This window comes from Diabrotica virgifera, chromosome 9 (assembly GCF_917563875.1).
Source record: "Diabrotica virgifera virgifera chromosome 9, PGI_DIABVI_V3a".
Lineage (NCBI taxonomy): Eukaryota > Metazoa > Arthropoda > Insecta > Coleoptera > Chrysomelidae > Diabrotica > Diabrotica virgifera.
The window spans coordinates 194,291,142-194,304,435 of record NC_065451.1 but is presented as its reverse complement, the minus strand read 5'-3'; the positions used below and the strand labels follow the sequence as shown (position 1 = coordinate 194,304,435).

Below are 13,294 nucleotides of genomic sequence, written 5' to 3'. Positions count from 1 at the left end.
ACGAAACCATCCACTTATGGTGAATGAAAGAGAGGCAGGAAATCAGATTCGCTTTAAAATTCTTAGGACCTTTTGAAACATTAATATATTAAGTAAATGACAAGTTTAATTAATAATGGAACAGCCTGTTCTTTAAATAATTTAATGATTTGCTCCAATACTTTAACAAATCAAAAATCCGGATGTTATTAGCAAACTCTAATGATTAACCGATTAAGCAATACAAAAAACAGAAAAAATAATACACCTTTAATATCTTACCTTTATTACTATCCTTATAGCTACCATTGAGTTGAGAATTATTGATACCAGAAGACTGCGAACTCGAAGACTCATCATCTTCATCTTCTCTGTTGGTTTGCAAATTCAAGTTATTGTTATTCCTAACCATACCGGGGTACATTGGACTATTTCCTGTAGAATGCCGCCTGCTCTTCCTCCGTTCAGTAGACTGAGACAAAGATTTCCTATTCCTTATAGTTTTCCTAATGTTTTCATCCAAATGTCGGATTGGAGTAGTACTTTCATCACCGTCTTCGTACTGTAATACTGCTTCGTAGATCTGGAACTGCTGTAGAAGATCTAGGTCAGTTCCAGGTTTTGACATGTATCTTTGAATCACAGCTTCTAGGCCTTGTTCTTCTAGTGTATCGCTTTGGTCGTAGTAGGTATCTTGGTCTGGTACTCCACCGAGCAATTTGTTAATCAGTGTCATGGCGTAGATTAAAAGTTCAGTATCAGCAGCTTCAAAGTCTTTTAAAAGCTTCATGATGTTATGGTAGGGAAGCAGCCCCTGTGAGTAGTCTACAGTATGAATGGCCTTTATTAACAACAAGCAATTGGAGTCTGTATATTCTACGAAAACTAGTAATAATTTAAGAGCTGTCTTCACTACTAATCTAAACTTGGAAGATATTAAGCTATACAACCATTGTACTGTTTGGTTGTGTTCCATGACTCCGTTCATGCCATCGACGTAAAGCATGACTTGGCCTAACGCCCTTAAGATATAGTTTTGGTAATTTTGATCTGCTTCTGATCCGACTTTGATGAGACATGATAGACCGTCGTTCTGAACGAATTCGTGAACCAGATCTTTATCTTCCTGGAAAATTTGTTTAAGGGAGAATAACGCTCGTCTTAATTCCCGGCCCTCGGATGTCAGCAACTTTTCTGAAAAAAAAAATTATTATTATAAATAATACGTTTGCTATTCCATGAAAGAAATATTTAAATTTGCGAACGTTTGTGAACGTTTGCGTTCACATATTTCTCGAGATTCTAAAAAATCGTGAAAATTTAAATTTAGCGTTTTTTAGGCATTTTTTAAATGCCTCATATTTGTTGTCAAAATTCACGATCAAAACGGCATGTGATAGGTTTTGAAAATTAGGATTGTTCTTTGATCGGGCTAAAACGAGGAAGCTACTCAGGAACCACAACTAAACATAAAGAAATGTGGTATTGATGAGCTTTAAAACGAACATAAAAACAACTTTTTTAAAATGTATATAAACTGACGAAATTGAAAAAAAAATGGCGAAATTTTTGTTTATATAATAAATATCTAACATCTCAATTACATAAATAAATGAGCAAGGAAACATTTAATATGGCGGTCCCCAATGACCATTAAAACCGAACGAGTACATGGTAAAAATACCATAATAGTTACGTCTACCAAGAATACTAGAGTTGAGCGATATTTTACCAACTGTGACTTTATGGTTTATAATATTAAGAATTCAGAGAACTGTTATCAATTGTTAGGTATAAACGGGATATTACTCGTGATTCAAAGATTTTGCAGAATATATTATTTCAAATCAGTATACGCTAAATAGGCCTGGATCCCGCGTACAAAAAAAGTTTATTAATAGCGAGCTGAAAATTTGTTAATAGCTTAACGGTGTATAGTCGGACACAAATTGATGTACGGGAACAGGGGAAGTTTGAACTAATTGTGGAACAGGTTACAGGTTTCGAACGTCAGACTATGAAAACGTTCCATCTATTTTGTCGGACAGAACTTCCAATTGATTTGTTACCCTTTCATTAAACTCTCCTGCAAAAATCTGACTGCTATTTATCACCAACATAATTCGTCATTTGACATGTTCTACGTGTCGGACTTTTTAAAATGCCCAACATATTTGTCGGACAAACAGTCTTTCATATATGAAGACCTTGGGAGCAGAAGGGGACAAGCCACAATTTCGTCAAAAATGAGGTAAAGTAGAAATCGCACACTTTAAGACCATATCAATGTCCCAAACAGAAAATTTTAGCTGTTTTCTCATAGATGGCGCCGTGGTAGTAAGTCCCGTTGTGTCACCATTACTTTACATTGCAACAGAAGGAGGCAAGCCGCAAGCCGCAAACCACAGTAGTAAAGTAATCGACTTGGCGGCGGAACATTACCCTGCATGTTAACGGAAAATAGACTTTTCTGAGTTTGATTCTGAACGCAGTGACCAAGATCCGTTTTTAAACGAAAGCGAAGATGGCAAAGACTATACAGTATCCGGTAGTAACAGCGATTTGGAAAATATAAACTTAAGAACGATAAGTTTATTAAATGTGTGGCATGTCCCCTTACATTATATTTTTCGAACCTAAAAGTATTAGGATTGTTCTAAAGGTTTTTTTGAGGGTTATCTCTTTTTAGTAAAATACCTACTTTATTGTAGGAAAATGAAGAGGTTTACACCCCACACATTTCTCGAGGTATCTTGCCAACTCTAGGAAAGAAGGCGGCTTCTAGATGGAGACACAAGGATACCCAGGCAACGACATAAAAAATTAAGCACAAAACTTAGAAATCTAGGTTACGAATATATAGGGTGTCCCAAAAGTAGTGGAACGGTCGAATATTTCGCGAACTAAACATCGGATCGAAAAACTGAAAAATACGTGTTCAATAATTTTCAAATATCTATCCAATGATACCAAACACCAACCCCCACTACACCCCCTGGAGGTGGGGTGGGGGGTAACTTTAAAATCTCAAATGGAAACCCCTAGATTTTCTTGCAGATTTGGATTCGTTACGTAAAAGTAAGCAACTTTTATTCAAGACATTTTTTCGAGCTGTGGATAGATGGCGCTATAATTGGGAAAAACGATTTATCCTGATACCTTAGGTAAATTATAGAAACTGTCTAATATCTCGAGAAATACACTTCCAAATGAGAAACCAAAAAACAGGTTTTTAATATTGTTCGAAAACCTATCGACAAACACCAAGAATGACCCTCCAACCCACCCCCCGAAGACGGGGTGGGGGGTAAATTTAAAATCTTAAATAGCAACCCCCACTTTTTATTGCAGATTCGAATTCTTCATGAAAAATTAAGCAACATTTATTCGAAACATTTTTTAAAATTGCTGATAGATGGCGCTAATAAAACGTATTTTTCCAATTAAAGCGCCATCTATCAACAATTCTAAAAAATGTTTCGAGTAAATGTTGCTTAATTTTTCATGATGAATCTGAATCTGTAATAAAAAGTGAGGGTTGCTATTTAAGATGTTAAAGTTACCCCCCACCCCACCTCCAGGGGGTGGGTTGGAGGGTCATGTTTAGTGTTATTCGATAGGTTTTCAAAAAGTATTAAAAACCTTTTTTTTGGTTTCTCATTTGGAAGTGTATTTATCGAGATATTAGACCGTTTTTATAATTTACCTGTGGTATCAGGATAAATCGTTTTTCTCAATTATAGCGCCATCTATCCACAGTGCGAAAAAATGTCTTGAATAAAAGTTGCTTACTTTTACGTAACAAATCCAAGTCTGTAAGAAAAACTAGGGGTTTCCATTTGAGATTTTAAAGTTACCCTCCACCCCACCTCCAGGGGGTGTAGTGGGGGTTGGTGTTTGGTGTCATTGGATAGATTTTTGAAAATGATTGAACACGTATTTTTCAGTTTTTCGATCCGATGTTTAGTTCGCGAAATAGAACCAAAAAAGTTAGGTACACCTTGCGGTTGCACAAAACAGTGTAGACAGAAATTATGCTTGCCAACAGATTCTATCAGATACTGAGAATAATGAACCACTGGAAGACTTTGAACATTTGGACGACTTTTCAGATATTAAAAATATTGACAACTGAACTATTTTCTGGTTGCATTTTATATTCATTTTTTAGAATATAATTTTTTATACAAAAGGGGATAAGCCTCATATTTTTTCAAAAAATGTTCAAAAACTCAAAAACCGTTAAATAAACATCTGTGTTACTTTTATTGTGTATTTAATAACATATTTTCAAGCGATTATGGGCCTTACTTTCGAGAAAAATGTAAAAATTGGATTTCAGGATTTGAAGATAAGTTTTTCTACAACCGTGTTAAAAATGCAATTTTTAGCGCTCCATAGGAGCGTTAAAAAGGCTACTTTAAGGCACTAGTGCTTTAAAATTTTTAAGGCACTGCAGTTAAAAGTGAATTGTCAAATTGTGAAACATCAAAATATTTATATTTCATTTATTAACATTAATATTAATAGTAAAACTTGCGCAATTTGAAAAAGGTGGTTTAAAAGGTTTTTTAAAATTAAATTTAAACTGTATTATTGCATTTTTAACACGTTTGTAGAAAAAACAAGTTTATGTAACGGTATAATATTTTCGCTAAGAATTTTTAGACATTCCCCTCGAGTGTAGACAACCAGTTCTACCTTTTACGGGTCATAGGTTTTAAGGTTTCAGCAATTAGCAAAAATATTGTATTTTATAAATTTATAACGTTTGTAGAAAAAATATTGTATGATATACTTGTTAAAAAGTACATTTTTAAGGCACTCGTGTGAATTGCAGAATTCGCTTCGCTCATTCTGCAAACTTTCACATGCGTGCCTTAAAATTGTACTTTTAACACTTATATCATAAATAACTATTAAAATGATGCTTTCTCCAAAATATTGTTTGGAGGCATGTCCCCATCTGATCCCAAGGTCTTCATATTATATAAAGTTTGCTATTGAATAAACTTAAAAACAACCTGCCAGTTTTCACAATCATAAACTTGTCAGGATGACACGTTGCACAATTAAAATCACGTTCCACAATTAAAACTTTCCCTGTCCCAGTGTTCCCATATATTAAAGTCTGTCCGACTGGACACCGTTAAGCTATTAACAAATTTTCAGCTTGCTATTAATCAAGTCTTTTTGTACGCGGGATCCAGGCCTAGAATACAATATGTACGTCACTCATCTTCTTCGTTTTTGTACTCTCTATCGTTACTGTTTAATTCTATCAGCTTCTATTGCATCTTTAGATCTGTGTGTGTTTTTTTCAGGTTATGGCAACTTTCACTCTTTTAGGAGAGTTCCATATGCCTTGGATCATATTGGAAATATCAGAAGTTAAAAGAAGAGGTGAAGGATGTGTGGAATTACATTCAGGCAACAGGCTCTAATATAAAGGCAAGGAAGACTATACATATATACATACGGTGGAGTTGGTTTCTTAATCAATACGAAGAGAAAATCACAAATTCAAATAATTAATAGCATCTCAAACAGGGTTACCCATGATCTTAAAACTAAATTTACTAACTAAAGAACTTGATATATCAAATCATTGAGAACAACCAAGGCTTAAAATGACTAAGACCTACACTGAGGGTTTAAAAAATTATCAAAACTGAAGACACCAACAATAAGGAAAAACAGGACAAATGCAAAATAACAACGATAGGCGAAGACTTCTACAAAACCTTGTACAGCTCGCAAAGCCAGAATAATGAATCAGCAAATGAAAGGGACTACTACAGGGCTGGTCCATATCCTATACCCTGTTCAAAATATTCCTGGAAAAAACCTGAAACCATATAAAAGAAAGCGCGAAGAAATGGGTATACTCGTAAGGAATGAATAGCCAAGATCTGCTGACGACCAAATAGTGACACAAGACGAAAATAACCTTAATTTTATGATGAGAAAACTGGATATACGAAGAATGGGATGGAAATAAAAAAACTGAATACCTAACAACGGAGAATACAGAAATAAAATTGTTGGAAATAGACGAAGACGAAGGTAAACAAATTAAAAGAACCAACAAGTACAAGCATTTAGGTCTCATAATATCAAACAAAGGAACAACGGAAGAAGAGAAGATATAAAAAATAGAATAGGACAAACATGAGACTGCATACGAAAATTGAACACGAACTGTGGGATAAGAACAGCATAAAAACAAAAAGAAGAATAGATTTCCAATGGCAAGAAGTATCCTCACTTATGGGTGTGAAAATTGGACAATAAATAATAAAACCAAAAACAAAATAAAAGTAACATTGAAGGAATTCCTAAGGAGAAGCTACAGAGTAACACGAAAAGATATAATAAATAACATAGAGATTAAGAAAAGAATGGGAATGCATTTAGAATAGACCACATCGAACAGAAGAGATTAACCTGGTACGGACATGTCAGAATAGCAGACAAAATTGTTGGATAAATAGAATAACAGAGTGGAGCAAAATAGGAAGAAGGAATAGTACTCCGGTCAACTTACACATCCGAGGTTACTAAAATTACCATCAAGCTGAAAATTGGCAGGATTGTTTAAAATACCATCATAAATGAAATCTAAAAGTTCTCATAAATCCGACCCGAGCTAAAAAATTTACGCGAGTCAAAGGTCATAAAATATTATACTTTTTTAGAGATTTTCAGCGAAACGGTAAGTTTTATCATAAAATTAGTTCTAACAGAAAATACAGATTAGATAATTAGCTATAAAAAATGACTAATTACTTTTTTCCTAAGAGCCATCGTTTTTGAGATAAAATTCAAAAAGTTATAATCGTCATAATATGCGCACACGTTTCCACACCACCTTTGAGGTAGTGTACATAGCGCATTTTTTTAACGTGGTTTCCCTAGTAGGCCTATTCCACGGATCTGCTATGATTCTGTTTAATTTGAAGTTATTGAATAATTGATATTGGCAAGGGTTAAAAATGATAAAAGTTATAAAAAGCGGTAAGTATAAATTAAAAAAAAAAAAGAAATTTATCCGACCGGTTCATAATTTTCTAATACTTCTAATACTTCTCATTGTTCTTCTTCTTCTTCTTCACCCTCTAGTTCTTCTTCTCCTTCTTTTTGTTCTTCTTCTTCTTGTTCATCCTGGATGCAAGTAAATTGCGCCAATAATGACACATCGCATGGCTCCTCGATAGAATCAAATGAATCCTCAATTGTTGGTGATTCAACATTTGAGCACGACCGGTTTTGACAATTAGTGCATGCTACCGAACAAAACAGTCCAACTTTTTTTCAACCACATTTAGCGATACATCCCTTTTTACAGTTGCAAAAAATTGTGTTCAGGCGTTTTCCGGCGCAGCCGCATGTGGGAGTAAAGTTTGAATTGGTTCTAATGAACTGTCGACTAATTTCCATCCCCAGTCTTTTGGATCTAGCTGATAACCGAGCCACACTTGAACTTGGTAATATACCCGAAAAAGATGTTGATGAGCAGCCGCTGAGGTTGGAGAAAGACAAGGTAACTGCACTTGTTTTTTATTTCGAGTATTTTTAAAGAAACATGCATATCGAAACTTATCTAAGCACGTAGTTTCTTTAGGCGCTCCATACATAGAGAGAAGAAAGCTAATTCTGTTGGAAATAACTTCTTGTGGAGTTGAATTAGTTTTTTATTAAAACTTCAGCACATTCAAGTAATATATTAGGTTTAACACGTATTTTCACTCCGGAGTAGTACTAGACTCAAGACTAATTAATACCTCGAGGGTGTCATCTATCTGAAGGATTTCGCCACCCAGGAAGATAACGGTGTTATTTGGATAATAGTAAATAAACTAAATTTGTATAAAGTTTATTGTATATTGAAATGTTTATTAGTACTTTGCAATAAACATTTTGTCTAGAAAGTTGGCTTTCATTATTATGTTCAAACCCTTCTGAGAAAAGAATAGGTAGGGTGATTAGATTAGCCGACGTACCGATAGAACGTGTTTATTCCGACAAAAACCATCTTTACAAATTGAATAAGACGCATAAGTAAGAAGAATTATTTAAGTTAATACTTTGTCATATCGATTTACTATTTTTGTTGGGAATGAGCCGTAAAATTGAAATAATAATTCTTTATTATTATTATTTTCGCGTTACATTCACTTTGTAAAGATTTTTTTGTTGGAACTGTAATATAATACAGCTTATACATTGCATCCCTCGGTAGACCGCAAGCTGTATAGTAGAAACATTATCATATTTATAATATCTTATATTATTATGGGTAATATAACTTAAGTTGACCGATAGAATATTATGTTTACTTGTAATACAGCTTCATTGATGTATATGTTACAGTTCAAGTTGATTATCCAGTTGGAGTTGACTCCAACTAGTTGGAGTCGACTCTAACGGCTGGTTTCAGTAAAAGTTGATTATAAATATAAAATGAAGATTTATATTCAACATTTACTAGTAAAAGTAGACTCCAACTAGGAAAAGTATACTCTTCCCAATGCCATTTAGTAAAAGTTGATTCTGATTCACACAACAGCCGATTCTAGAAATTAAATGTTACTGAATATGTTCAAATTAGTCTAGGCTGTATCGTCGCCCCCGTTAGGTAAATTACTCCGATTCGAATTTTTTGCACAAACTTACTCAAAAAGAGGTCCTTATAACAAATCTACTGGGTGCCAGGCAGTACATTGATCGATAAATTGTTTAAACAATTTTTTTAGACAAATTCACAAAAATAATTTTTTCACTTCGAACAATTTTTTTTTTAGATCATTTGGGTTAGTCTGAGCAAAAAAAGGTATTTTGTGATTTTTCTCTAAAATTGATTGTTGTCGAGTTATACGCGATTTAAAATTTGAAAAATGCGAAAATAGCCATTTTTAAGGCTTAATAACTCGGTTAAAATCCATTATTTTATTATGAAAGTCAGAGAGTGACCTATATAACGATAATTCCTCTATACTCTATAACGATCAAAATACTAAACATTGTTTGGTTCGTCATAAGGACAATATTAATTCTTTCTCTATACCGATATCGTTCTCTCTTTATAACGATAACTTTTCAATATTCGATGACATCACTTTTCAAGAAACAACTGATAACCATTTGCGTTTGGCAATAACTAAGATAACTAATCCGTGAGAATTTTACCAATTAAAGATAACACTTAATTGAAACACAGGGAATAACTGAAAAAGCTCTTGCGTAGGTGTAACTTGATACAAAGTGATTAGTGAGTGATTCATTTTGTGGCTCTAATTTAGCAAAAATTTGGTGGTTCAAATTTCAATCCGATATGCAGAAAGTCGAGTATTACACGCTTTTATCGTTCGGGCGGTGTGCCTTAACTGTTTTCACACAGATGTTGTCCTCTATTGACTATTGACGACTTCTAAGTTTCAATTTCGGTTGTATCTCGGTCTGTGAACAGTCAAGATGTTTTCGAAAAAGCGTAGAGTACTCTCGGTTAAAGAAAAGTTATCGATAACTCGGGCAATAGAGAAAATTAACACAAGTTATTTAGTACAGTATGATTACTATTACAATAACGATTTTTTTCTCTCTCTCTCTGTATAACGATCTCTCCTTATAACGATGAAAATTCTCGGTCCCTTGCATATCGTTATAGAGAGAGAGGACTGTATTTTATTACTAAGCTTTATCTTTAATTATTAACAATGAGCGCTAAGTGCGTATTAGGCGGCCGTCAATGGTGAGTGCTAAAGAGATGCACCATTCCAGCCATCCAATGGTGAATCTCACTCGCACTCACATTGACGGCGCCTCAATACACGGTTAGGGCTCATTGTTGATAATTAAAAATAATATCTTATTAATGAAATAATGACAAAAATTTCTTCAGGATCTTATAGAGGTAGCTTTAATCTTTGATTTTTTTAGTTTCTGACTGTCATAATATATAATATCGTATGGCATTTTTGCCTTTCGGACAATTCCGGCGCCAATTACATCTTTAACCCTGTTTCAAGTAACTAGTGTCGATGTACACTAGCCCAGGGGGACCGACGGCTTAACGTGCTCTCCGAGCCACGGTGAGACGGCTCGTGTCATTATTGGAAATGAAAATGGTTTGTCTTTGGCAGGACCGCAAATAATGATATGTACCACCAGTGGTACATGTACCACAGATTGAGAACCGCTGCTTTACATAATATGAAATAGAGTAGATAAAAATTATTTTTGTGAATTTGGTTAACAAAAATTGGTTAAACAATTTTTCGACCGCGGTACCGCGTGACACCCTGTGTATTTGTTATAAGGATTGTTATACGGATGTATTTCTTTGAGTAAGTTTGTGCAAAATATCGAATCAGAATAATTTACCTAACGGAGACGACGTTACAGGCTATACTAACAAGTAGATGAAACGGTCAAAACAAAGAAACGCACACTCATCAAAAATGCACTTGAGATTCTCGTATAATCAACATTAACTGAATCGATCCAGGAAGAGTCAACTCCAACTAGTAAAAGTTGATTTAAATTTTTAAAATCAACTTTTACTGCTCGTTTCAGTTGGAGTCGACTCCAACTAGTTGGAGTCAACTCTAACTGAGAATCAACTTGAATTGTAACATATATACGCGGTGTACTAATATATATTTATTATGACGATTAGAACTCTTTTAACTCTTTGAATCGTTGTATCTCAAAAACGGTGGCTCTTACGAAAAAAAGTAATAAGATATTTTTTATAGATAATTATCTAATCTACATTTTTTGTTAGAACTAATTTTATGATAAAACTTAATGTTTCGCTGAAAATCGCTAAAAACCATATTTGGTGACCTTTGGCGTAAATTTTTTAGCTCGGGTCGGATTTATGAGAACTTTTTAGATTTCATTTATGATGGTATTTTGAACAATCGTGCCAATTTTCAGCTTGATGGTAATTATTGTAACCTCATTCATCTTTTTGAGTCTAACTAGACCGCTCTATGAGACAGGCCCCGAAGATCTTTCAGGGATGAAGTGGACGAAGCAATGGACAAAACAAATCTACAGGAAGGGGACTGGCAAGACAGAAAGAACTGGAGAGAACGGTTGAGTGAAGGAATACAGTGAAAATTTGTGGAAATCCTTAGTATATTTATATAGAAGTGACATTATATTAAACCTACTATAAATGCATAAAACAGCGCAACCGTATAGTGTCAAAATAACTGGAGAGTCCATCTCTAAAGAGTACCCACAGAATAATATGTAAGTGTTCTGTCGTGTGATGACATACCCTGATAAAATGCAACTGATGATGATTTTTTCTATAGCATGGCTCAATTGCTCCGCAGAGAACGAACCTATAATTTGCTATAAATAACAAGCACGTTCTGTATTTACTTTTATTGAATAAAAATGATGGAATTCTTGCTCGGACTCTCACTGATTTTTATCGATGGATTCCTCCACAAAAATATTGTTAAAAATAAAAGAAAATTTATTTATGGTATAGCTTGAAACAAGTGCAGTAATACGCCTACTACTATGAGTCCAGAAAGCCACTGCGCATCCGCTAGGAAAAATATTCTAATTCGGATTTTTTGCACAATCTTACTCAAAAAGGACCCCTTTTAACAAATGTGCATGTTGCCAGGACCAAAAGTTGGTCAAAAATTTTTTAAACGTTTTTTTTTGTTTTTTTCCTAAAATTATTTTTTTTGCATGGAACAACATTTTTTTAGGTTTTTTGGATCATTCCAAACAGAAAAGGTCTTTAGTGACTTTTCTCTAAAGTTGATAGTATTTGACATATAAGCGGTTAAAAATTGAAAAATTGCGAAATCGGCCATTTTTAACCATCAAAAACTATGTGAAAAACTGAAAATTTGAATGTTGCCAAGGAAGGTAGATATTCTTTTAACATCGATTGATGAAATCCTGAAGAGTTTTTTGCAATACAATATTCAAAACTCCTTTGTTTTTTAATTGCTAATCAAGCGTGCGCGACACTATTTTCCACCGACAGTATGGTGCAAATGAAAGGAATAAATTAGTTATTTCGTAAACCGGCGACTTTAAGGAAAAATCCCGAAACAGGTCGATTTTTATTTTTAAGTTATGATATTGTGGCATATATGGTATACTAGTGACGTCATCCATCTGGACGCGATGACGTAATCGATGATTTTTTTAAATGAGAATAGGGGTCGTGTGCTAGATCATTTGAAAGGTTCTTCAATTCTCTATTCAGTAATATACATTTACATAATTATTTATACAGGGTGTCCAAAAAAATTTTATTAAATTAAATTATTTGACAAAAAAGAAGTAGAAGGACACCCTGTATAAATAATTATGTAAATGTTTACATTACTGAACAGATAATTAAAGAACCTTTCAAATGAGCTACCACACGGCCCCTATTCTCATTTAAAAAAATTATCGATTAAGTCATCACGCCCAGACGGATGACGTCACTAGCATACCATATATGCCACAATATCATAACTTAAAAATAAAAATCGACCTATTTCGGGATTTTTCCTTAAAGTCGCCGGTTTACGAAATAACGAATTTATTCCTTTCATTTGCACCACACTGTCGATGTCGGTGGAAAATAGTGTCGCGCACGCTTGATTAGCAATTAAAAAACAAAAGGGTTTTGAATATTGTATTGCAAAAAACTCTTCGGGATTTCATCAATCGATGTTTAAAGAATATCTACCTACCTTGGCAACATTCAAATTTCCAGTTTGTCATATAGTTTTTGAGGGTTAAAAATGGCCGATTTCGCAATTTTTCAATTTTTAATCGCTTATTTGTCAAAAACTATCATTTTTAGAGAAAAGTCACTAAAGACCTTTTCTGTTTGGAATGATCCAAAAAACCTAAAAAAAACTTTTTTCCATGAAAAAAAATAATTTTAGGAAAAAAACAAAAAAAAACGTTTAAAAAATTTTTACCACCTTTTGGTCCTGGCAACATGCAAATTTTTTAAAAGGAGTCCTTTTTGAGTAAGACTGTGAAAAAAATCCGAATTAGAATATTTTTCCTAGCGGATGCGCAGTGGATTTCTGGACTATATGAGTTTTCGAGACTTTATAGTTACTTGTATTTACCTTGTAATATTAGCCCAATAAAATAAAATAAAATCAAAATGTTAATCCGTACAGGTTGGAATAATTTTTTTTGTCAAAGTTTAGGTCCAAACAAAAGATATTTTCAAGAAAGTATATGATTCATATGAGGGGATCGTTGTTTAAATAATTAAAAATGGGTAATTTTTGCACAAAATTTACTTTTTTAATTGCTGCGGTAA

The 13,294-nt window shown here is 33.7% G+C and overlaps 1 protein-coding gene across 6 annotated transcripts in view; it reads right to left on the bottom strand.

The window, feature by feature from the left end:
• Positions 1 to 13,294, bottom strand: part of LOC114335223 (FH1/FH2 domain-containing protein 3) — an 843,862-nt gene that overhangs the window by 46,193 nt on the left and 784,375 nt on the right. For all 6 annotated transcript variants that reach the window (XM_050661657.1, XM_050661656.1, XM_050661658.1 and 3 more), the window contains one exon: positions 262 to 1,173. In XM_050661657.1, the coding sequence (XP_050517614.1) occupies positions 262 to 1,173 (912 nt within the window). The remainder of the gene's footprint in view (positions 1 to 261; positions 1,174 to 13,294) is intronic.